The sequence below is a fragment of the Heptranchias perlo genome, chromosome 16 (assembly GCF_035084215.1).
Source record: "Heptranchias perlo isolate sHepPer1 chromosome 16, sHepPer1.hap1, whole genome shotgun sequence".
NCBI classification, from domain to species: domain Eukaryota; kingdom Metazoa; phylum Chordata; class Chondrichthyes; order Hexanchiformes; family Hexanchidae; genus Heptranchias; species Heptranchias perlo.
In genome coordinates, this window is record NC_090340.1 from 23,519,672 (window position 1) to 23,545,853 (window position 26,182).

At 41.5% G+C, this 26,182-nt stretch overlaps 1 protein-coding gene across 4 annotated transcripts in view; it reads right to left on the reverse strand.

The window, feature by feature from the left end:
* Window positions 1-346: 346 nt before the first annotated feature.
* Window positions 347-26,182, reverse strand: part of zdhhc1 (zinc finger DHHC-type containing 1) — a 98,303-nt gene continuing 72,467 nt past the window's right edge. For all 4 annotated transcript variants that reach the window (XM_067997811.1, XM_067997813.1, XM_067997812.1 and 1 more), the window contains 4 exons: window positions 22,352-22,437; window positions 5,742-5,859; window positions 4,305-4,404; window positions 347-1,697 (listed from right to left, as the gene is read on the reverse strand). In XM_067997811.1, the coding sequence (XP_067853912.1) occupies window positions 1,123-1,697; window positions 4,305-4,404; window positions 5,742-5,859; window positions 22,352-22,437 (879 nt within the window). In that variant the 3' untranslated portion in view covers window positions 347-1,122. The remainder of the gene's footprint in view (window positions 1,698-4,304; window positions 4,405-5,741; window positions 5,860-22,351; window positions 22,438-26,182) is intronic.

Sequence of the window (26,182 nt, forward strand, 5' to 3'; positions counted from 1 at the left end):
TGAGGGTTTCAGCAGCAGATGTACTGAGGCAGGGGCTGAGACGGGCAATGAAACGGAGGTGGAAGTAGTGGTCTTGGTGAGGGAGAGGATGTGGGGTCGGAAGCTCAGCTCAGTGTCAAATAGGACATCAAGGTTGCAAACAATCTGGTGCGGCCTCAGACGATGGCCAGGGAGAAGGATGGAGTCAGTGGCTAGGGAACTGAGTTTATGGCTTTGGTCTTCCCAATATTTAATTTCCTACACTGTGAGAAGCACAGTGGAAGACACTAGGTGCAAACCATGTCCTAAAAATCAACAACACGGCATTTTAGTGAAGCAGTTGATCCATAGTAATATCTGAATAAACTTTTAAAAACTGTCTAAATTAAATGCTTTATTTCAGTACAGAAATAGTACTGTAGTCTTGAAAAGGTTAAACAGAAATTACATCTATAGGGTGATTGGCACTTAAGAGGATAAACCATTGAGTTACATGTTAACAAATTGGACCCAAAAAAAGGCTAATGTCAGACTACCTTTAAAAGAACGTTAAGGCCACACAAAGTAAATGCTATGTTTCCAGGAAATCTATTTAAAGGATCTCCAGTAAATGACAAGTCTATCAAGTTTTTCCGAGATTGTTGCAATCTCCCTCACACAAAGTTACATAAATTGGACTGTAACCAGGATTTTTAAAAAGTTGATGTTATACTTCCAAAAACATAGCATTGACACTGTCCATGAGAAACATAGTTTATTTTCTGATTGGCCTAATGATTTATATTGATGTATATTTAGTGCCAAATAGTATTTATATAAAAATAACAAAAACAGAAATATATTAAAACCTCTGTAAGAGGGATATTTTCACAGAACGTATCAACCCTCATTTATATATGTATATATAAAAAAGGAAAAAAAATTGATTATTGTTCAAATCTCAAGGTCTGCCACTGAATGTTTAGGTCACAATGGACCAGCTCTAGATCAAAGGCAGGGAGCATCACATACCACTTCCTGTGGCTGCCAATAGACTCACTTTCTTCATACACCAAAACTGGATGATTGCTAGGAGCCCAGTTTTGACATTTATGGGTTGAAACCCATTGACCATTTCAGTAATTCAAAATTAGGTCTTAAACATCACGCAGATGTTGTGTTTGTTCTTGTGTCCAAGTTGTCCCTGGCATGGAGAAAGAACACAGGCAAATCTGGGTATTTTTTACTGGACAGTTTCCGTTTTCCAGACCCAGAATGCTCCATTTTAGCTCTAGGGCTTTGTAATAATTCAGGTAGAGGAAATTCACCACTGCTGTGACTAACATACACAGGTGGAACCTTGTGAACCAGTTCAATTTTTGGATCCAAGCCAGCAATCTTTTTGGCGTTCTTCCTAATATTTGGTTGCACTGGAGAAAATGGCTTAGGTCCTTCACCGTGGTGCTGTGGTTTGGGAATCAGACTCTGAAGGGAATTTCCAAGGTTGCCCTTTGCACTGTGAAGGATTGTGTTGGTGTAGTCGACCATTGCTGCACTGCCAAGTCTGGTCTGGATCACTGGAATTTCATCCATGGACTCTGCAGAATCAGAGTGATACTCAGCTGGAGGGCCTGCGGCCTGCACATGGTTAGTACCATTTGGCATTAAGGGTGGTAGAGTAGCCCTTGGTGGGAAAGCTGGGATAGGGATCACTGAACTCTGGAAAGCAGCAGCAAGATCTGTGGGATGGAGCAAGAAGTGGAGTTACATAATTAAAGCAGTATTGATCATTACAGGAATTCTTCAGTGAAACTATGCTTATTACTCTGGTTACTTAAAATGCTACATAGCTGCATAGCTGAAGGATGTGCAAAATTTGTATATTTAGAAAGATTTACCCCTCAGGATTGGGTACAATAAGTCATTTGGAAACCCTGTGGTGACATGCTCATGTTTCAGCCTTGCCTCAAATCTGTTTTTTTCATTTTCTGACCAGGATCCTTGGAAGATTCCTTTTATATAGCTAGCTTCACCTCACAGTAAGTACGCTGCTGTCAGCTGAGCGTGGATGGGCACTGAAGCCAAATTGTGGAAAGGTCTTCCACTCGCAATATTACCCTCTCAGCTCAAAAAGGCTCCAGAGGTAGGAGTCCATAAAGAGGGGGCGGGCGTGGTGAGAGGAGATAATACGTAAATATTTAGGGGGTAAAAAAGGAAAATAAAATTGAAACACCAGTGAGGTAGTAAAAACATCTACCTTACACAAAATAGGAAATGTGCAATTTTGTAACGATCTATTATTTCTTTGTTGAATTTACATAGCATACTCTTCAAAGTAGCCTGACCTTTTATTAAGTTGCACAATGGAACCTTGTCTATCTGCCATAATGGAGGCGGGTGGGGGGGGGGGGGGGGAAATTGATTGGTCTTCGGTGATAATGAATCAACAGCCCGATTTACTTTTCCATTGACTTGGTGCAACACCACAGGCTGCCGATTTGTTATCACCCATTTTGTGCTACTGCAGAAGGCCAAGTTCACCGCCCAGATATTCAAGAGTCCCCAGATTACGCTGTTGATTGCTCATATGAATTTCAAATGCATTGTCTCTCCCCACCTGCCTGCCTCCGTCCTCTCCAGCAGGATTCCTCAGTTGCTCCGGTTCTGCTGTCAAAATCAGCTCGCACTGGAACAACTGTTACCAGCTCAGTACCGCCCCACCCCATACACACCCATTCTCAGCTTCACTAGTGAAGCTGCCTCAGAACCAAGACAATTGGCCCAAAATACTTCCTTGATGCCAACCATGTGCCCTCAACTAGAAGTGAACATTAAAGGCAGAAAGCACTCACTTTCAGCAATCCTCTTAGTAGCCTCAGTTGAGCTCAACATTGTAGAGGCTGCCGATATGAATTACTGGAAGCAATAGAGAATGCGGATAACTAAGAATGGCTGTTGTTGACTGATTTAAGGTTCTCTTGGCTATATGGTTAAGTTTAATCAGGTAGTGTAACGAAAAAGTGAACATGGAACAAGTCAAGGTGAAAAAGTGTCACAAACTCAACTTATTTGATTTTTCTATATTTACCACAATTTGGACAAGTTTTGTTGCACAGGCAAGGACTTTTGCATTTGAAATGCAATGCTTTATATGGTTATCTTTTTCTCATTCTATGAGTTAGTGCGTTCACGTAAGGGAAACTTTCTACTAATTTTGCTATCGTAAAGGTATGCATGGCCCAGCTGATTTGCATATATAGAATCATAGAAATTTACAGACCAGAAGGGGGCCATTTGGCCCATTGTGTCTGTTGCGGCCGAAAAAAGCCATCCAGTCTAATCCCACTTTCCAGCTCTTGGTCCGTAGCCTTGTAAGTTATGGCACTTTAAGTGCATATCCAAGTACTTTTTAAATGCAATGAGGGCTTCTGCCTCTGCCACCCTTTCAGGCAGTGAGTTCCAGACCCCCATCACCCTCTAGGTGAAAAAATTTCTCCTCAGCTCCCATCTAATCCTTCTACCAACTATTTTAAATCTATGCCCCCTGGTTATTGACCGCACTGCTAAGGGAAATAGGTCCTCCCTATCCGCTCTATCTAGGCCCCTCATAATTTTATGCACCTCAATTAAATCTCCCCTCAGCCTCCTCTGTTCCAAAGAAAACAACCCCACCTTATCCAATCTTTCTTCATAGCTAAAATTCTCCAGTCTTGGCAACATCCTCGTAAATCTCCTCTGTACCCTCTCTAGTACAATCACATCTTTCCTGTAACGTGCTGACCAGAACTGTATGCAGTACTCTAGCTGTGGTCTAACTAGTGTTTTATACAGTTCTAGTATAACCTCCCTACTCTTATATTATGTGCCTCGGCTAATAAAGGAAAGTATCCCATATGCCTTCTTAACCACCTTATCTACTTGTCCTGCTACCTTCAGGGATCTGTGGACATGCACTCCAAGGTCCACGGGAATGACCACGGGACCTTCTGGCTCACATGGCTGGATATTACAAGGCCTTTATCCACCAAGCTACCGGGGCAAAGTATAATATTTTTATATAGAAATATGATAGATTAGGTTTCTGTACTAATTAAAATAAATCATAAATTTTACCTTAATTTCATCGTGGCAAGTTGACATCAATTAAGCAAAGGTTTTTTTTTGCTGACCTACGTCAGCTCATTTCAAATTATGAGCATTATAAATATGAAAGTTTAGAAAATTGGGTTCTGGGAGTGTACTGTAACTTGCAATTCCTTAATTTTGGCAAAAGTATATAAAAAAACCCACAACATTGCTTTAAAAGTTTTCTTGCTTTTCTCAGTTATTCAGAAACTGATCCTTACCTGGTTCTGATAGAGGAGGAACAGATGGTAGTTTAATGGCGTTGGCTGACGACCTGTCATTAATTACACCCGCAGGTACTTTGCGCACTCTCTTCTTTTTCTTCAATTACAAAGAGATTAATAACAGTTATCCGTATCTCTCATCCAATGTTAAACTCTGCTCTTGGGATATATACACCCCAGTTAGAAATGGGACAGAGCTGCTCACATGTAAAACAAACACATTATTTTATCACTAATCATTGATGTTCTCTAAATATTATTCCAGACCTTTAAAAAAAAATCTCAAATTGTTTTTGCAACCACCAAGCTGAACATAACGAATTTCAGTAGTCCCCGTGATGTTACATAAGGAAACAATTTAATTTATTGCCATGAACCATGCAGTATTAGACATAACACACTACAATGGTACAGTAAAGCAGCGACTTTATGGACGTTGACTGAACAAATCTTCTTTCGTGTACCCTTGAAATTAGTAACTTTTGCATAGTCACCTAACACCTAATTCCAATTGGTCACATTTCCCCCACCTCACCTCCCTCACTTAAACAAATATTGATGTGAGCAAGGGAGTAAAACGGTGGACTACCAATATGTCATAATTCATGGTTATATAATGAGTCTGTTACATTCTGCTGTGCAGAACATAGAATCAAGTTTCATCATCTAAGTAGAACAGAGACACTCTTAGCTACAGCTTTCTCCAGTCCCCAATTGATATCACTCGATGCAAGAAAATGGCGCAGGCCTCTTCGAGAAAAATTAGGGCAAGACACACATGGTAATGTTGCTTGGGTGCAGGACAGTTGGTGTATAAAGGTGTACATAGTTTCAGTTTGGACATCACTAAAGTGTAATTGAGTTATCATTGGTATAGATTGCAAATGGTCCAAATGTTCAGTGACGGAGTTATGTTTTACTACATTAAAGGCGCTATATAAATGTAAGTAGTTGTTGTCACGTCATGATGATGGAATGTAGCGTCAGACAGTAGATACTTGAAAACTGCCATTTTGATAGGATTACATAATTGTTTCAGTTATGTTCTGCTTTTGAGATACAGGAAAATCATCAATGCTTTGTTTAGGGCACGACCCAACAATTCTCAGGCCTCTTGTGGCCAGAAACTTCACAAACACTAACGCTGACTAAAGGTTGCAAATTTAGAATTCCATCAGAGCTAAATTGTGTGGAGCTAGCTTTTCCTTCTCCAAATGGAATGCTTTGTTTTCATTTTTGCTTGGCACTCTAACCTGCAGCTGAGCTAAGGAACTGATTAAATATCTCTTATTGAGAGGAGTTACTTTGGGTAACAGCCTTTTAACTTAAATGTAGGGCGTTCTGTTTGGGAATCAAATACTCAAATCCTTTAGTTACCCCCAGAATCCTTAAATACATGTATTTTGTAATTTTCTGTACATCAGCCTCCTTTACCTGCAAAGTCTTCTTCACCCTGGCTTGCTGAAGATGAGCAGAGATTGTAGGCAAAGAATCATCCTCCAACTTAGTACTGGACAATCTCAAGTCACCATTCTGATAATAGTCTGGTAGACTACAATGAAACAAACAACAGTTAGGCAGTGACTCTTGAAAGGAAATATTTGTTGAAGGTATTGCCCAGTGAGACTGTGCACTTCAGGCATAAGGAGTGGGATTGCATTATGTGTAGATGTTGGGTAAGGAGGAGATCAGCTGGCAAATGATACCCCGCCCATGGTTAAACAATCTATACACCCTGTCCAGGCTTATAATGGGGTGAGGTGCCAGAGGGCCACCAAGGAACCACACCCAGTCAGACCCATCGGGTTCACAAAAAAAATTTGCAGTAGTCCACACCTTATATTGCAAGGGAAGCGTATGTCAGATATCGAGAGCTCAATACTGCAGAAAGTCTAGAGGAGAATAGAAAGTGCAGGGGTGAAATTAAAAAGGAGATTAGGAAAGCAAAGAGAGGGCATGAAAGAATATTGGCAAGTAAAATGAAGGAAAACCCAAAAATGTTTTATAAATACATAAAGAGCAAGAGGACAACTAAGGGCCTATTAGAGACCAAAAAGGTAACCTATGTGTGGAGGCGGAAGATGTGGGTATGGTTCTTAATGAATATTTTACGTCTGTCTTCATAAAAGAGGGGGGCGATGCAGACATTGTAGTTAAGGAAGAGGAGTGTGAAATATTGGATGGGATAAGGATAGTGAGGGAGGAAATATTAAGGGGTTTAGCATCTTTGAAAGTAGATAAATCACCAGGCCCGGATGAAACATATCCCAAACTGTTAAGAGAAGCAAGGGAGAAAATAGTGGAGGCTCTGACCATCATTTTCCAATCCTCTCCGGCTACAGGCGTGGTGCCGGAGGACTGATAACGTTGTACCATTGTTTAAAAAGGGAGAAAGGGATAGACCGAGTAATTACAGGCCAGTCAGCCTAACCTCGGTGATGGGCAAATTCTGAGTGACAGTATTAGTCGTCATTTAGAAAGGCATAGATTAATCAAGGACAGTCAGCATGGATTTGTTAAGGGAAGGTCATGTCAGACTAACTTGATTGAATTTTTTGAGCAGGTAACAAGGAGGGTCGATGAGGGTAGTGTGTTTGATGTAGTCTACATGGATTTTAGCAAGGCTTTTGACAAGGTCCCACATGGCAGACTGGTCAGAAAAGTAAAAGCCCATGGGATCCAAGGGAAAGTGGCAAGTTGGATCCAAAATTGGCTCAGCGGCAGAAAGCAAAGGGTAATGATCGATGGGTGTTTTTGTGACCGGAAGGCTGTTCCCGGTGGGGTTCCGCAGGGCTCAGTGCCAGGTCCCTTGCTTTTTGTGGTCTATATCAATGATTTAGACTTAAATGTAGCAGGCATGTTTAAGAAGTTTGCAGATGATACAAAAATTGGCTGTGTGGTTGATAGTGATGAAGAAAGCTGTAGACTGCAGGAAGATATCAAATGGATTGGTCAGGTAGGCAGAAAAGTGGCAAATGGAATTCAATCCGGAGGAGTGTAAGGTAATGCATTTGGGGAGGGCAAACAAAGCAAGGGAATATACAATAAATAGGAGGATACTGAGAGGTGTAGAGGAACAGAGAGACCTTGGAGTACATGTCCACAGATTCCTGAAGGTAGCAGGACAGGTAGATAAGGTAGTTAAGAAGGCATATATTAGCTGAGGCATAGAATATAAGAGCAGGGAGGTTATACTAGAACTTGTATAAAACACTAGTTAGGCCACAGCTTGAGTACTGCATACATTACAGGAAAGATGTGATTACACTAAAGAGGGTGCAGAGGAGATTTACGAGGACTGGAGAATTTTAACTATGAGGAAAGATTGGATAGGCTGGGGTTGTTTTCTTTGGAACAGAGGAGGCTGAGGGGGGATTTAATTGAGGTGTATAAAATTATGAGGGGCCTAGATAGAGTGGATAGGAAGGACCTACTTCCCTTAGCAGAGGGATCAATAACCAGTGGGCATAGATTTAAAGTAATTGGTAGAAGGATTAGAGAGGAGCTGAGGAAAAAATTTTTCACCCGGAGGGTGATGGAGGTCTGGAACTCACTGCATGGAAAGGTGGTAGAGGCAGAAACCCTCTTCGCATTTAAAAGGTGCTTGGATGTGCACTTGAAGTGCCGTAACCTACAAGATTATGGACCAAGAGCTAGAAAGTGGGATTAGGCTGGATGACTCTTTTTCGGCCAGCACAGACATGATGGGCCGGATGGCCTCCTTCTGTGGCATAAATTTCTATGATTCTATTCAAATTACAGCAGTAATAAGAGACTTTCATTACATCAATTTGGACTGATTTCAAACCTGGGTTCCAAAGATAAAGGGGCATTGTTCAATTCACTGCACTACGAAGACCCCCAAATTTTTTCCATTTTTAGGAGAGCCATTAAGGATTGCTTTCTGTAACAGTTATTGATATTAAATACTTCATAAAAATAAAAATATAGGCAATATTATGTTTGGATTAATAATCAGAGTGTACAATATTTTAAATAATTCATTTGTGGGTGTGTGTGTCTTGTGATACCATTGAGTGTGGATACACTGCTAGCTTACTGCAGGCACTTTTATCCCATCATTCTCAGAGCTGAAACTTCTCAGTTGGAAGCAAATTCGTACACATTGCAGTCTAACCTATAGCTTACTTCCCATTTGATCAAACTTCAACTGATTCAGATTTACACTCAGATTCTCGAGTTGAAAATTTAGATTATTACTGCCACAGATAACTACACCGTTCAGACCAAAGTATTTAGAGGCAATGCTCCTTTCATAACATTGTTACACCAGCGCCCTTATTGTGAATATGCAAGGCAAGGCTCAGGTTCAGCTAAAAGTTGATGGGGCAGAATTGCAGCACTAAATGACTTACAATTAATTAATTTTGCTTGTGTAGATATTTCCTATTACATTTCCTCTCGTGATCGTTTACCACCCATAAGCTGTGACTTACAGTTAAGTTATTAACATTCTATACATCTCTTTCCTCAGTACCACATTGATCCAAGTATGGCTTTTTTCCTGTAAAAATCAATTCTGAAAATTGTATCCATCAAATTGTAGTGGTTATGTTACTGGACTAGTAATACAGAGGCCTGGACAATAATCTAGAGAATGCAAGATCAAGTTACACCATGACAGTTCCAGAATTTGAAATCAGTTAAAAAAAAATCTGGAAATAAAAAGGTATTGGTAAAAAAAAGTGGCCATGAAGCTTTCAGATTGTCATAAAAACCCAACTGGTTCATTGATATCCTTTAGGGAAGGAAACCTGCCATCCTTATCCAGTCTAGCCTATATCTGACTCCAGTCCCATACCAACGTGGACGACACGTGTCAGCCGTGGCCCAATGGTAGCACTCTCGCCTCGAAGTCAGAAGATTTTCAGGTTCAAGCCCCAGTCCAGAGACTTGAGCACAAGTACTGAGGGAGTGCTGGACTGTCGGAGGTGCCTTCTTCCGAATGAGACGTTAAACCAAGGTCCTGTTTGCCCTCTCAGGTGGGCACAAAAGGCCCAAGGCCTATTTCAAAGAAGAGCAGGGGCTCTGAAGACCTGGCCTGTGCATTTAAGGACACTGCTCTAAATAAGCCATTCCAGATAACTACAGTGAGATTAATGCAAGAGTAGTTGCAACTGCTTGTAAATGTTCATGTCAATGCTATGCTTTCTCTTTTTTTTAAAAAAAGATTATTTTGCATCTGTAAGAATGTGTGACGTCTGATGTGCAACAGAACATTTTCACTTGGTGGAACGGATTGGCTTTGCTAGGCTACTTCCCAGGGCAGTTAAGAAAGAAAGACAGACTTGCATTAATATTGTGCCTTTCATGACCTCAGGACATCCCAAAGCGCTTTACCGCCAATGAAGTACTTTTGAAGTGTAGTCACTTTGTGATGCAGGAAACGCAGCAGTCAATTCCTGCACAGCAAGGTCCCACAAACAGCAATGAGATAACGTCCAGATAATCTTTTAGTGATGTTGGTCGATAAATGTTTGCCAGAACACTGGAAGAACTCCCCTGCTCTTCGTCGAACGGTGACACAGGATCTATTTTGCTCACCCGAGGGGGCAGACAGGACCTCTGTTAAATTTCTCATCCGAAAGAAGGCATCTTTACCACCCCACACTTTAGGATGGATGTCAAGGCCTTAGAGAGGGTGCAGAAGAGGTTTATTAGAATGGTGCAAGGGATGAGGGAATTCAGTTATGTGGAGAGACTGGACAAGCTGGGGTTGTTCTCCTTAGAATAGAGAAGGTTAAGGGGAGATTTGATAGAGGTGTTCAAAATCATAAACGGTTTTGACAGAGTAAACAAGGAGAAACTGTTTCCAGTGGCAGAAGGGTCGGTAACCAGAGGACACAGATTTAAAATGATCGGCAAAAGAGCCAGAGGCGACATGAGGAAACATTTTTTTTACGCAGCGACTTGTAAAGATCTGGAATGCACTGCTCGAAAGAGAGGTGGAAGCAGCTTCAATAGTAACTTTCAAAAGGGAATTGGATAAATACTTGAAAGGAAAAAATTTACAGGGCTATGGGGAAAGAGCGGGGGAATGGGACTAATTGGATAGCTCTTTCAAAGAGCCGGCACAGGCATGATGGGCTGAATGGCCTCCTCCAATGCTGTACCTACTATGATACTATGATCTCTGACAATACAGCGCACCCTCAGTACTGCACTGGAGTGTCAAAGTTGAGATTATGTGCTCAAGCCTGGAGTGGGGCTTGAACCCACGAGCTTCTGACTAAGAAGCAACTGAGCCAAGACCGACAATTGAGCAAATACAGTGGAAAAAACAGTGCACAAAAAACGCAAAGGTCATAGTGAAAATTTATATATCCAGATTCTATCACTTTCATTAATGTTGAAAACAAATTTCACCCTTTCATCATTGAGGAACAAAGTATGTTTTAATTCAACTGAAATCAATCGGATGTCAACCCTGCATTGTAAGATGGTTGCTAAGGATTCCGAGCTTTAAGCAATTTAGTTTGGAGTAAACTAGTCCAAGCGAAAAAAAACCTCTCTTAATTGGCACAAATTTGGCAGTCATACTCAGCAAGACTATTGGAATGTAAAAAGTGATGTTGATGCACTGAGAGCACTCTTCTGAGATTTGTTTCGGCATTTTTGTTTAAGATCCTATAGGGCACATCCCACATTTTTTATGTCCTTCTGTATCAGACCTAGAAAAATCCCATCTGTGGGACAATTTCCAGATTGGATCTAACCATATCTCCATGACAGCAGTCCCCTGCAGTATTAAACAGGATTCCAATTTAAGGGAAATGCACAATCTAGGTGAGGAACTGTTTATTTCCATAAGGCTAAAACTATTAGGTTACCACTGCATTTACATTATTATATTTGCAATAGCTTTTTGTTAGCTTGCGACGAATTTGGACTAACAATCAGTCTAAAGACAGTGACCATGGCACAAGGTGTGTTAACTGCACCAGAAGTTTCAATAGCTAACACCATGCTAGAAGTTGTACACAGGTTTTACTACATAGGATCAACTGTATTGGATAACTTATCTCTAGACGGCGAGCTAAATTCTCGCATCAGAAAGACAGCAACCACATTCGGTCAATCGACTACGCGTGTGTGGAATAATAGTAAATTAACACTGAACACCAAGATAAGGATCGACCAAATATGCATTGAGCACGTATGACAGTGAGACCTGGATTCACCTACAACAGGCATGAGATGAGGCTAAACCCTTTTCACACCTGCTGTCTTCAGCATATTCTAAAAAGTGGGAAGATAAAGTTCCTGACATTGAAGTAGTTGAGGAAGCTAAGTTGCCAAGTCTAACATCTCTTCTCAAACTTAAACGCCTCCGGTGGCTTGGTGATTTACATCGGATGCAAGACGGGCATATTCCAAAAGATCTCCTGTATGGAGAACTTGCATCAATGCGTCAATGCTGCTGAGAAGCCCCAGGCTCAGATTCGAAGATGTTTCCGAGAGGGACTTGAAAACCTTTAACATCAATACCGCAAGCTGGGGCGATGCAGCTAACAACAGGTCACAGTGGAGGGCTGCGCTGCATCAAGGAGCCAAAGAGGGCTGGAGAGGTGGCTGAGAGAGAGCAAAGAGGAAAGTGCATCGAATTTCAAGAGTCAATACTGCACAGGTTTTATCATCTGACTCTATGATTTATGCTGGCACCATCTTGGCAAGGATTGTCGCTCGAGAATTGGACTCTTCAGTCATACATGGTGTTACAGAATGCCAAAGTAACTAAAAAGCTTTGGCACTCACACCATTGTCTTTCGAGACAGACGACTGCCACTTACGTTATTAAGCACCGATCGGGGGGTTCACCTAATCTAATGAAACTAAGTACATAATCAATATCTTCAGAATAATCACATGACAGTGTTAGCATGCATTAGTTATACAGTTAATATCCTCAAAGTTCAGATAACCATTGTTTATGGCTCAATACTGTCTCACCGTATTAACGTCCAAATGACTGTTAACAGTCACATCACAGAGAACTATAATTATGTCTTAGGGGCTCTGTGGGTGATAAAGTAACTGTATATATAACATGGCTGCTTTCCAAGTTGTGAACCAAAGTCTGGAAACAGAGCATCAGAGACCATGCAGATGCCACATTTGATTCCTCAACCATTTGTTCACAACCTTCAGAGGAAGCATTTGAGTATTTTCTAGGGACTAGCCATTCTTTTTAATCTATGGACTTCTTTACCTGCCTGTGTAGTTAGCTGACAGCTCAGACGTGAATGGAGCAAAACTCATGCGGTCGAAAATTTTACCAAAAATACCCCGGAAACCTTATTTTGTATTCAAGCTGACTTTTTAGCTAACATTATTGATGGGCAGAATTGAATCCACCATGTCTTTACTCAGTGATTCACAAACAAGAAATGTTAACATTGTCAGACTTGTGATAAATCTCAATACCCAAACTGAAGTTGCAACATACACAACTAATTTATTTTTCATTTGTGGAAACAGAATTTATATTCAAGAGTTGTCACAAATATTACAGCACTAATATCATTTGTTACACAGCAAAGCTTGAATTTTGAAGCTCTTGTATATCAAAAATAATTGATTTTTTTTGAACAATGGAATCTAAGGGATGATACTGCTATGGAATGAAACATTTTCATTTTGGGTACCTAGCATCAAGATGAAGTACTCCTAGGTGAGTTATAACATAGTTAGCTGCAAAATTAAGCTCCCTCTACATCACCCCAACAATATCACTCAGTACCAAACTCAGAAGATCACTCCTACTACACCATATCCAAACCAGCCATCCTGTAGCCTGGCAGTGTCCAATATGCGGCCCATGAGCTCCTTTCATCTGGCCCCATGCCTTCTCTTGTTAAACGCATAGAATTAGTTACAACTAACCGTTGTTGAAATCAGCTCTGTGTGTTTAATATAAGATGGTGCTAGATAAATGGCTCAGCCACAGCCAGTTAAGCTTCCTGAACCTGGAAAACTGGAAAAGGCTGCTTCTTGTTAGGTGGATTTAGCCCAATTAGAGGATTGCCTTTTTGCACCAATCTCACCTCCAATTTAGGAAGTTTAAAAGAGTTGAGGCTGAATCTTCCAGTTTTCAAGCTTCAAGGGAAAGGAAAACAGAGGGAGAATGATGTTGGTGATGAAAGAGAGAAAGGAGAGAAGGATAGAGGGAAGAGGAAGAAGCAGAAGCCTTGATTTTGTTTTCATGTTTGAGGGCTTGGAATTTTTGTGTAGGAAGGCCTCATTGTGTCAGGGATCTGGCTTTTTGTGCGTGAGTGGTCCCACTTTTTTTTGTGTATGGGCAATCTAATTTCTTTTGTTTGTGGAGCCATGCAATCTGTGTGTATGGGAGTACTTGAATTCTTAGTGCATCATGAAGCTCACTCACTGATTCCGATAGGAGTATCCAGCTCCCTGCTCCAAAAAGCTGGATGTTTCTTCTGTAACACCTCTCAGTGAGATTGCCAATTTTGTGCTGAATTAGGGCAGTTATGTGCTGTGGGCGCCAAATCCAGTATGAACTGATTTGCACAGCCCAGATGATTCTTACAGTCGACAGACAATAGGCTGGATTTGAACCCAAGTCCCAGAGGTGAAACCGATTGCAGTCAGTACCTCGTGATTTTTCTTTCTCATGAAATAGCAATTACCACATGTACTGGAAAACTCCAATTATGAATGTTATGCCAGAACTCCATCAAAGGAAGCAAAAATACTTGTTGAAATCATTCTATTAAATGGAGATGCAAACAATTCCCATAAGGGGTGGTTTGGGAGTGAGTTCAACTATTTCCACTTATATCAGTGCTCCTTCAAATATGTTATTAGTGACAGAAGTTCAGCTGTTTATTACTATATATCAATGGATAAACCTAGTCCGAATATACAATTTCAAGGAATAAGGGAGGAGTGAAAAGATTGGCAAGAAGGGGAGGAAAAAGCTATTAGGCAGAGTCAATTCAGCAGTATCATGCTATTTGTAAATTCAGAAATAGCTTTACTTTGCTGCAGAGCAACATTAAGTGCAGTAAGACATTTTACTTAAAATTGGAACAAACACATCTTCTGCATTGATATGACTAAATATCTACAAACACAAATAGCAGCTGCCATCTGAATGGATTGTTTGAGTAGCATTTCCAAGTTAACGCCAACTGTCCTCTAATTTGGGAATTTATTTTGAGACTACCTCGAATTATTCCACCAAGACAGCCTAAAGAAAATGTGCTCCCCATCAAATGAACCTGCTAGTCTCCAATTTACTAGACTAAATACTACAACAAATTCTCATTAGTCAATATCCAGCTGTTTTCTAGTGAAAGCATCTTGACTGGAACCATAGAGCTCCTGAGCAGCCTATTCAATTTTGATATTCATATAACTATTTTAATAAACTCAGTACCATATTAGAAACTACTAAAGTGTTTTAAACAGAAAAAAAAAGTGATCACAATTGAATACTGGTCAGTTTAGAGAACTTACTTTGTTCTAAATGCACATAATTATAGCTGAATATCCTTTGAATTTCCAATCAAACTTTATTCACTCTGTAAAAAGACAGCCTCTTACATCCCAATCATGCTGTTTCCTAAGCTACATAAAACAAAGTTAATCATTACATTATATTACCTAGTACGATTAAACTAGAATGATTATGCATCATATCAGAGACATGTCTGAACCTGCCTATAGTGCACTGAGAATTGACCTGGAGGTAATTATTTGCTATAAGCAGTGCAGTTTATGGTCTCCCTTTTTCTAAATTTACTATGGTCATAACATCTTACAAACGAATAAGAATATCCTAAAGCAAAAGGAGTGAGTTTCTTACAAACATTACCAATGGATTTTTCCATAAAAATTGCAAATCTTACCTACTAATAAAAATAAAACTAATAAAAATATTCCTCTAATGATAACACAGAAAGTGGCTTATTTCCATTTGAGCTGCCCTTCAAAGTATCAAGTTTCTCTTGTGGCTTTCAAAAACTGGAAAAAAGGTACATGCTATAGGTACAGTAGCCCTCATTGTGACCTATATTCTCAGCGTAACTCTGTTTATACTTGTCTCTGAGCAAGTTGGCATTTCTGGACCAGGCCAAATTTGGTACTTGGGCCCAAATAGCCTCACGGATGGTTGAGTTTCTTTGTGAGTGCTTCCTACATTTGCTTAGCTTGCTGGAAAGGGCCATTAGAAGTTAATCCATCAATTTCTTTGCAACACTTTTTGGCATGAGCAATGTCTCCCGCTCTCCACACATGAAGGAGCATTGCTCTAAGGGCTAACTTGATGCTCATGGTCAGGGCATAAGATAGTCATGGAACTGCACCTCAACCAATTCATTTATAGTGGACAGTGAATTTTTGTGCAATTTAACATTCTAAAATAATCAGATAATACTCAAAACTCAAATCTGTGAATTCCCATGTTGGGTATGAATAGAAAACCACTACTAAACAAAAGGGTCATGCTGAATTGTGACAACTACGAAATGTGAAAAATCATATCAATGTCTTTATGGTAAATTTAAAATACCCAATGTCATTCAGCATCTTTTATTGCGGGGGTGTCCATCCAAATTTTTATATTAGTGGGCTGCATAGGGGTGTACCATGAGCCTTTGGGATAACGAATAAAGATTAAATCCATGTTCATATATTAATATGCATATATCTCAAGCTGCTAAGACCAATACATTTTTGCGTTCTCATTTAGGATTTAACCACCAATAAAGCAATATCATTAAAAACAGCCCTTTTCAAACCTCCAAGCCAACAGATAAGCAATGGTGAACATTTAAAGAAATAATTTATATTTTTTTGTTCTAATTCGCTCATGGGATGTGGGCGTCGCTGGCAAGGCCAGCATTTATTGCCCATCCCTAATTGCCCATGAGAAGGTGGTGGTGAGCCGCCACCTTGAACTGCTGCAGTCCGTGTGGTGAAGGTTCTCCCACAGTGCTGTTAGGAAGGGAGTGCCAGGATTTTGACCCAGCGACGATGAAGGAACGGCGATATATTTCCAAGTCGGGATGGTGTCTGACTTGGAGGGGAACGTGCAGGTAATGTTGTTCCTATGTGCCTGCTGCCCTTGTCCTTCCAGGTGGTACAGGTCGCGGGTTTGGGAGGTGCTGTTGAAGAAGCCTTGGCGAGTTTCTGCAGTGCATCCTGTAGATGGTTCACACTGCAGCCATGGTGCATTGGTGGTGAAGGGAGTGAACGTTTAGGGTGGTGGATGGGGTGCCAATCAAGCGGGCTGCTTTGTCCTGGATGGTGTCGAGCTTCTTGAGTGTTGTTGGAGCTGCACTCATCCAGGCAAGTGGAGAGTATTCCATCACACTCCTGACTTGTGCCTTGTAGATGGTGGAAAGGCTTTGGGGAGTCTGGAGGTGAGTCACTCGTCGCAGAATACCCAGCCTCTGACCTGCTCTCGTAGCCACAGTATTTATGTGGCTGGTCCAGTTAAGTTTCTGGTCAATGGTGACCCCCAGGATGTTGATGGTAGGGGATTTGGTGATGCTAATGCCGTTGAATGTCAAGGGGAGGTGGTTAGACTCTCTCTTGTTGGAGATGGTCATTGCCTGGCACTTGTCTGGCGTAAATGTTACTTTCCACTTATCAGCCCAAGCCTGGATGTTGTCCAGGTCTTGCTGCATGTGGGCTTGGACTGCTTCATTATCTGAGGGGTTGCGAATGGAATTGAACACTGTGCAATCATCAGCGAACATCTCCATTTCTGACCTTATGATGGAGGGAAGGTCATTGATGAAGCAGCTGAAAATGGTTGGGCCTAGGACACTGCCCTGAGGAACTCCTGCAGCAATGTCCTGGGGCTGAGATGATTGGCCTCCAACAACCACTACCATCTTCCTTTGTGCTAGGTACAACTCCAGCCACTGGAGAGTTTTCCCTCTGATTCCCATTGACTTCAATTTTACTAGGGCTCCTTGGTGCCACACTCGGTCAAATGCTGCCTTGATGTCAAGGGCAATCATTCTCACCTCACCTCTGGAATTCAGTTCTTTTGTCCATGTTTGGACCAAGGCTGTAATGAGGTCAGGAGCAGAGTGGTCTTGGCGGAACCCAAACTGAGCATCAGTGAGCAGGTTATTGGTAAGTAAATGTCGCTTGATAGCACTGTCGACAACACCTTCCATCACTTTGCTGATGATTAAGAATAGACTGATGGGACAGTAATTGGCCGGATTGGATTTGTCCTGCTTTTTGTGGACAGGACATACCTGGGCAATTTTCCACATTGTCAGGTAGATGCCAGTGTTTTGGCTGTACTGGAACAGTTTGGCTAGGGGCACGGCTAGTTCTGGAGCACAAGTCTTCAGCACTACAGCCGGGATGTTGTCGGGGCCCATAGCCTTTGTTGTATCCAGTACACTCAGCCGTTTCTTGACATCACGTGGAGTAAATCGAATTGGCAGAAGACTGGCTTCTGTGATGGTGGGGATATCGAGAGGAGACCGAGATGGATCATCTACTGGGCGCTTCTGGCTGAAGATGGTTGCAAACACTTCAGCCTTGTCTTTTGCACGCATGTGCTGGACTCTGCCATCATTGAGGATGGGGATGTTTACAGAGCCTCCTCCTCCCGTTAGTTGTTTAATTGTCCACCTCAACGAATATACATTCCCTTGAAGAATAAAAACTCCATGGGAAAAGTGATCCAACCATGGCTAACTATGCCAAAAAGAGTAGTAAGCCTGAGGATTGGGAGGGTTTTAGAAATCAGCAAAGGATGACCAAGAAATTGATAAAGAGGGAGAAAATTAAATGAGAGTAAATTAGCAAGAAATATAAAAACAGATTGTAAGAGCTTCTACAAATATGTAAAAAGGAAGTGATAAGCGAAAGTAAACATGGGTCTCTTAGAGGCAGAGACAGGAGAAATTATAATGGGGAATAAGGAAATGGCAGAGATGTTAAACAAATATTTGTATCTGTCTTCACAGTAGAAGACACAAAAAACATACCGGAAATAGTAGGGAATCAAGGGTTTAAAGAGAGTGAGGAACTTAAAGTAATTAAGATTAGTAAAGAAAAAGTACTGGTGAAATTAATGGGACTAAAAGCCGACAAATCCCCTGGACTTGATGGCCTACATCCCAGGGTTTTAAAAGAAGTGGCTGCAGAGATAGTGGATACATTGGTTTTGATCTTCCAGAATTCCCTAGAGTCTAGAATGGTCCCTGTGGATTGGAAGGTAGCAAAGGTAACCTCACTATTCAAGAAAGGAGGGAGAGATAAAACAGGGAACTATAAGCCAGTTAGCCTGACATCAGTAGCAGGAAAAATGCTAGAATCTATTATTAAGGACGTAGTAACAGGGCACTTAGAAAATCATAATATGATTAGGTAGAGTCAACACGGTTTTATGAAAGTGACAAATCTATTAAGAGTTTTTTGAGGGTGTAACTGGCAGGGTAGATAAGGGGGAACCAGTGGATGTAGTATATTTGGATTTTCAAAAAGGTGTCACACAAGAGGTTGTTACATAAGAGGTTGTTACACAAGATTAGGGTTCATGGGATTGGGGGCAATATCTTAGCATGAATTGAGGATTGGTTAACAGACAGAAAGCAGAGAGTAGGAATAAACAGGTCATTTTCAGGTTGGCAGATTGTAACTAGTGGGGTGCTGCAAGGCTCAGTGCACGAGCCTCAGCTGTTTGCAATATATATCAACGACTCAGATGAGGGGATCGAGTGTAATGTATCCAAGTTTGCTGACGATACAAAGTCAGGTGGGAAAGTAAGCTATGAGGAGGACGCAAAGAGTCTGCAAAGGGTTATAGATAAGTTAAGTGAGTGGGCGAAAAGGTGGCAGATGGAATATAACGTGGGGAAATGTGAAATTATCCACTTTGGTAGGAAGAATAGAAAAGCAGAACATTTTTTTAAAAGGTGAGAGACCAAGAAATGTTGGTATTCAGAGGGATTTGGGTGTCCTTGTACACGAATCACAGAAAGTTAACATGCAGGCACAGCAAGCAATTCAGAAGGCAAATGCTATGTTCGGCTTTATTGCAAGGGGGTTGGAGTAAAAGAGTAAAGAGGTCTTGCTGCAATTATATAGGGCTCTGGTGAGACCACACCTGGAGTACTGTGTACAGTTTTGGTCTCCTTACCTAAGGAAGGATATACTTGCCTTAGAAGGGGTGCAACGAAGGTTCACTTGATTGATTCCTGGGATGAAAGGGTTGTCATATGAGAGATTGAGTAAAATGGGCCTATATTCTCTGGAGTTTAGAAGGAGAGGTGATCTCATTGAAACGCGTAACATTTTTTTTTTAAGAGGGCTTGACAGGACAGACGCTGAGAGGCTGTTTCCCCAGCTGGAGAGTCTAGAACTAGGGGTCACAGTCTCAAGATAAGAGGTCGGCCATTTAGGACAGAGATGAGGAAAAATTCACTCAGAGGGTTGTGAATCTTTGGAATTCTCTACCCCAGAGGGCTGTGGATGCTCAGTCGTTGAGTATATTCAAGATTGAGCTCGATAGATTTTTGGACACTAAGGGAATTAGGGGATAGGGCGGGAAAGTGGAGTTGAGGTAGAAAATCAGCCATGATCTTACTGAATGGTGGAGCAGGCTCGAGGGGCCAAATGGCCTTTTCTTGCTCCTATTTCTTGTGTTGTTATGTAGAATTCAAACAGGACAAACCAGCATATAAGAAATATAATCACAAATAGGACTGAGTTATCTGGGTTCAAGGGCCACATGTGCCCTCAGGTTGGACATCTCAGCTCTACGGCAATACTTCCTATTAGTTCAGTGCACCATTCTCAACAGATGACTGCAGTGCTCAGGTATGTGTTTGACCTATATGTCCAGTATATCTGGTAAATTGCTGTTGTTGCCTGGAATGTTCCTCCAAAGTGCAACATGTAGAACCCAGAGTCAAATTCTTGGAACTTGCTATGGGGGCAGTGTAAAGCAGTGATTATGATCCCTGTTATGCCAAGTTGCCTCAAATCCAAAACCATACTTTGGCACAGTGCATGCTCCAATAAACTGTGCTACCATCCTGCCCTCTCACAATCATTTTTAGCAGCCTTTTGCATTTACTGCATTTCCAACTTCAGGTTCCTTCTCATAGTTTTTCAGTTCAGAATAGAACTGCTTATATCAATTGGTGCTTGTAGCTTGCCATCAATCCATTATCTAACATTGGGATAATCTTTTGTTGGCAGTTGCTCATCCGATCCTGCTCAGATAAGATAAATATGCATGAGGAAGGCCAATTTGGCCTATTTAATTATCAAATAATTCCAAGGTATTTTCTTCCACTGCCCTACTAAAAGTCCATTCCAGGTATTGATCACTCTTTGCATGAAGTATTTGCTGACATCGGTCCTAAATATTGCCTTTTCCCAAATTGAACCTATGCCTCTTGTCCTACTGTCACAGTTTAACTTGAAATAGTGCTCCAGGTTTACCTTTTCTGTACCACTTATTACCTTAATGTACCTCTGTGAGGTCCCCTATTAGTTGCCTCCTTTCAAGACTGAAAAACCCAAGATCTTCCAGTTTTTCCTCATAACTCACTCTTCTAAAACTAGGTACTGGCCTCATGGCTCTTCTCTGCACTGTCTCTCTTGTAGGATTTCCAACTGTCCATTTTATGGCTGCAGAATCTGTTTTTTTTATATAAATAGGTCGCCCAACTTTTTCTAAATTTAAACTAGGCAGGAAAACTCAATTTTTCAGGCCCCACATAATCTGAGACACCCCAATTTGCATTCACTCCAAAGACACTGAGTCTTCTTGGAGTCTTACAAAACTTCCTACCTTACTCTCAATCATGTTCTGAGATCCTAGGATAAGCTGAAAGTGGTGAAGTGTGATATGGAAGCTCTGATGATGGGCAGAAGGTTGAGGATAAGCCCTGGTGGATCTTGGAAGCTCTGGAAGCTCAGCCTCATGTTATTTCAGTGCAAGGTGGAGGGAGAGGGAGAGCAATGTCAACCACAGTTGAGGGAGGGAGAAAGAAGCAATTATCCGCTTTTGGGAAAGGAGCACAGTCATGTTTAGGGATGAGGGAGTGTTTCGCCGCCTAGGAGTAGGGAAACTGGAGCGAAGCATTAAGTTACTTTTGGGGGAAGAAGGAAGGATAACTGTATTGCCTTGTTAAAAATAAGCTTTATTGGGAGGGGTTACAAGAGCAGCCCTCAAGCAAATCATTGCTTGGTTATTTTGATCCATGGCCAAGCATTAGTTCATGCACCTTTCCTACGCGAGAAATTCACAAAGCTACAGTGGTTATTTTGTTAGTTACAGAAATATTTTACAATTACTTTAAATTTAGCAATTTTATAGCAAGATGCTGGTAAATTATCTTTTATGTAGACAATGTCACTTTAAAAAAAGAGAATAATGGTGTAGGAAAGTCATTTGATTTTGGATAACTTACTGTATTTATTTGTGTATTAGGACAACTCTCCCACCTCATACCAGCCAAAAATCCCTCAAAAAGAAACCAACCAGCATACAAGGTGTGGGTCAACATTTGCCCCAATCACCATGGCTCCTCAGCCTCCAGGACAGGCAATTTGATTTTAATGCATGCACTAACTGTGCACAGTCGAAGCAACCGGTAGAACAAATACAATCCAGGAGAGGCAAGTTTGAGTGTCCAGAACAGATAGGATAATGTGACCTCCTGAGATGCAAATAAGTGCACTACCACAGAATGAGCCACAGTATTATCCACCACAATGACTCATTTGTAAAGCAGACTCACTACTTACAGCCTCCCAGTCAGATAAATTTCTACTTATACAGTACGTAGATAATATTAACACCGCTAACAGTTTTTTCTAAAAGCTAGCCCTTTTTTAAATCTGATTTCTACTTTTGAATTGTAATTTCATTATAAATTAAGCACAAACATTTTAGTTTATCTGCTTATACAAGTGGCAAATTTACGTAACAATATTATACAGTTCTTAATGTGGTACTTCTGTTAAATGGTTATTACTTTTATTTTTAAAAAAAACTTGTAATGAGCACTTACTCCTTTGTCAATGACACAGTTAATGAGCTGCCTTCAAACTGAATTTCAGTATTTGTGTATCCGGGGGATCCTGCACTTCTGAAATTCTGGAAAATATAGAAATATCCATTCCACATGAGCTTCTGCATCTCTAGTAAAAGTTTGCTTCTTTCAAAAGTAGACTAGCAGCACCACAAGCATCACAATTCTTTTTGCCAAATAAGGGTTTCTCTTTATTGGTCCCTTCTGGAGTTAGAATGCAAGTAAACTTGTGATCAGCACATTCAAATAGTAAGGAATGCACCATTAAGAAACAAATAAGTCAGAGCCTCAGCTTCCCTGATGGGTTGGTGGGTAAACATACTACCTGGGCTGGTACAGACCAGAAAGGTCCCAGGCTGCCACTCTCAATGACTTCTGCTGAAAGGAGCACGTGTGGATGGCAGATAAAGGCAGTGCTAGGGCTTGGCTGTGATAACTTGCCTAGGTCCACATTTTAAGAATACTACTTGCCCCTGGAACTGTACTCCCACATGAGTCACTGTCTTCAGGACAGGAAGGGAAATAATGTTAGTATAGGTACTTTTGATTCTATCAACGTTTGAAAGAGAAATACCAAGCACAGAAACAAAACTGCCATATCTACACCCATCAACTGCATAGAATCACAGAATTTACAGCACAGGCAGCTATTCAGCCAATCATAGTAGCTCAACTAGAGCTAACCACTTTAATCCTATTTCCCTGCTTTTACCCATATCCTTTTATATTCTTCCTTCCCAAATACTTATCGAAATTCCTTTTAAATGGAGTTATAGATTGTGCCTTAGTAATTGCTTGCGGTAAATCATTCTATGTAAGAACATTAGAAACAGGAGTAGGCCATTCAGCCCCTCGGGCCTGCTCCGCCATTTAATTAGATCATGGCTGATCTGCACCTCAACTCCATTTTATCGCCTTTGCTCCATACCCCTCGCCACCTTTACCTAACAAAAATCTATCGATCTCAGTTTTGAAACCTCCAACTGACCCATCATCCACAGCCGTTTGGGGAGAGAGTTCCAAATTTTTACTACACTTTGTGTGAAAAAGTGCTTCCTGATTTTGCTCCTGAATGGTCTAGCTCTAATTTTAAGATTATGTCCCCTTCTTCTTGATTCCCCTACCCAAGGAAATAGTTTCTCCGTATTAATACTATCAAATCCTTTTACTATTTTGAATACCTCAATCAGATCACCCTCAATCACCTATACTCAAGGGAATACAAGCCGAGTGTATATTCTTACTTCTACTGTAATAGTCCATTTTAGGCTTTTTCTATATGCATTTGCAGCTTTAAAGGTTTTCAGATGTCCTTCCTCCACTCTGTTAAGAGTCTTACCTTTTAGGACATATTCCCTATCCCTGTTTTTCTCAACATGCACTTCATATTTCTGACACTGAACTGTATCTGCCATCTATTTTTCCATTCCCCTAACCAGTCTCTATCCTCCTGCAGTCTTCCTCATAGTTTGCCAAATCTTTGACATACTCATTTTATTGGTTGGAATCTTTTAACCTGTATCTCATCCATCTCGTATTTAAATATCTCCCACCGCTAATCCCGTTTGATCTGCCAATGTTTTTAGCCAACTGATGTAGTTAGGTCCCCTTTTATGCTGTGGAAATTAGCTACTTATCAGTTCAACACTGTGATCTGTAGTCTTTCTTTCCCTATTTTCAAGATGAACCTACTTAGGTTATGGCCATTATTTCCCAAAAGTTTTCCTACCTGTAGATCATTTAATTGTTCGGCTTCATTACCCAGAGCCAATCTAGCTCTACACATCCTTCCTCGTTGGACTTACAACACTGATTAAGGAAACAGTCCCAGATGCATTCTAAGAACCACTCCCCATTTTGATCACAAGCATTTGTTTTATCACAGTCTACATTAGGTTAGTTAAAGCCCCCCATAATTACAGCTCTGTAATCACTGCGAACCTTTCTAAATTGCCTATCAATCTCAACCTCGATTTCTTTCCCACCATTTGATGGGATTCCCAATATGGTAACAGATCGCTAGTTCTTTTTGGGTGGTGGGCCATTCAACAGGCTTCCCGCTGATTTTTCACTGGAAGTGACAGCTGCGTGCTGAAGACGCCCACACACGTTTGGGCAGGCATGTGCAAATTCCAGATTAATTACAGAAAAGCTTCATCTGACACTTATCCCATCATTCATGCCATAGCAACATTGAGCGTCAGAAATGTGTTCTGGTATCTCGCATTGAGAAGGATATGGAGGAGAGTACCAAAATCAAAGGGCTGTCTTGTCTGGAGCAACCCATTGCAGAGTGATGAATTACACAAAGCAACGGAAATATTTGAAATAAAGTCAAAGATTTTTTTTTCATTCAGCTTCCACTATTGGCCACACTATATTGTAGGAAGAACTGCAGCTATTCTCCTTCCCCCACCCCAAGGACGGTAGCATAGTGGTTATGTTACTGGACTAGTAATCCACAGGCCTGGACTAAAATCCAGAGTCATAAGTTCAAATCCCGCCATGGCAGCTGGCGAATTTAAATTCAATTAATTAAATAAAAAAATCTGGAATTAAAATACTAGTATCAGTAATGGTGGCCATGAAACTACCGGATTATCATAAAAACCCATCTGGTTCACTAATGCCCTTTAGGGAAGGAAACCTGCCGTCCTTACCCGGTCTGGCCGATATGTGACTCCAGAGCCACAGCAATGTGGTTGATTCTTAATTGCCCTCTGAAATGGCCTAAGCAAGCCACTCAGTTGTAAAATCTCGCTACAAAAAGTCATAATAAGAATAAAACCGGACGGACCACCTGGCATCGGACCACTACGCACTGGACACGACAACGGCAAACCAAGCCCAGTTGACCCTGCAAGGTCCTCCTTACGAACATCTGGGGACTTGTGCCAAAATTGGGAGAGCTGTCCCACAGACGAGTCAAGCAACAGCCTGACATAGCCATACTCACAGAATCATACCTTTCAGCCAAAGTCCCAGACTCTTCCATCACCATCCCTGGGTATGTCCTGTCCCACCGGCAGGACAGACCCACCAGAGGTGGCAGTACAGTGATAGACAGTCAGGAGGGAGTAGCCCTGGGAGTCCTCAACATTGACTCTGAATCTCATGGCATCAGGTCAAACATGGGCAAGGAAACCTCCTGCTGATTACCACCTACTGCCCTCCCTCAGCTGATGAATCAGTCCTCCTCCATGTTGAACACCACTTGGAGGAAGCACTGAGGGTAGCAAGGGCACAAAACATACTCTGGGTGGGGGACTTCAATGTCCATCACCAAGAGTGGCTCGGTAGCACCACTATTGACCGAACTGGCCAAGTCCTGAAGGACATAGCTGCCAGACTGGGCCTGTGGCAGGTGGTGAGCGAACCAACATGAGGGAAAAAACTTACTTGACCTCGTCCTCACCAATCTACCTGTCGCAAATGCATCTGTCCATGACAGTATTGGTAGGAGTGACCACCGCACAGTCCTCGTGGAGATGAAGTCCCGTCTTCGCACTGAGGACACCATCCAACGTGTTGTGTGGCACTAACACCGAGCTAAATGGGATAGATTCAGAACAGATCCAGCAGCTCAAAACTGGGCATCCATGAGGCATTGTAGGCCAGCAGCAGAATTGTATTTCAGCACAATCTGTAACCTCATGGCCCGGCATATTCCTCACTCTACCATTACCAACAAGCCAGGGGATCAACCCTGGCTCAAGGAGGAGTGTAGAAGAGCATGCCAGGAGCAGCACCAGGCGTACCTAAAAATGAGGTGCCAACCTGGTGAAGCTACAACTCAGGACTACATGCGTG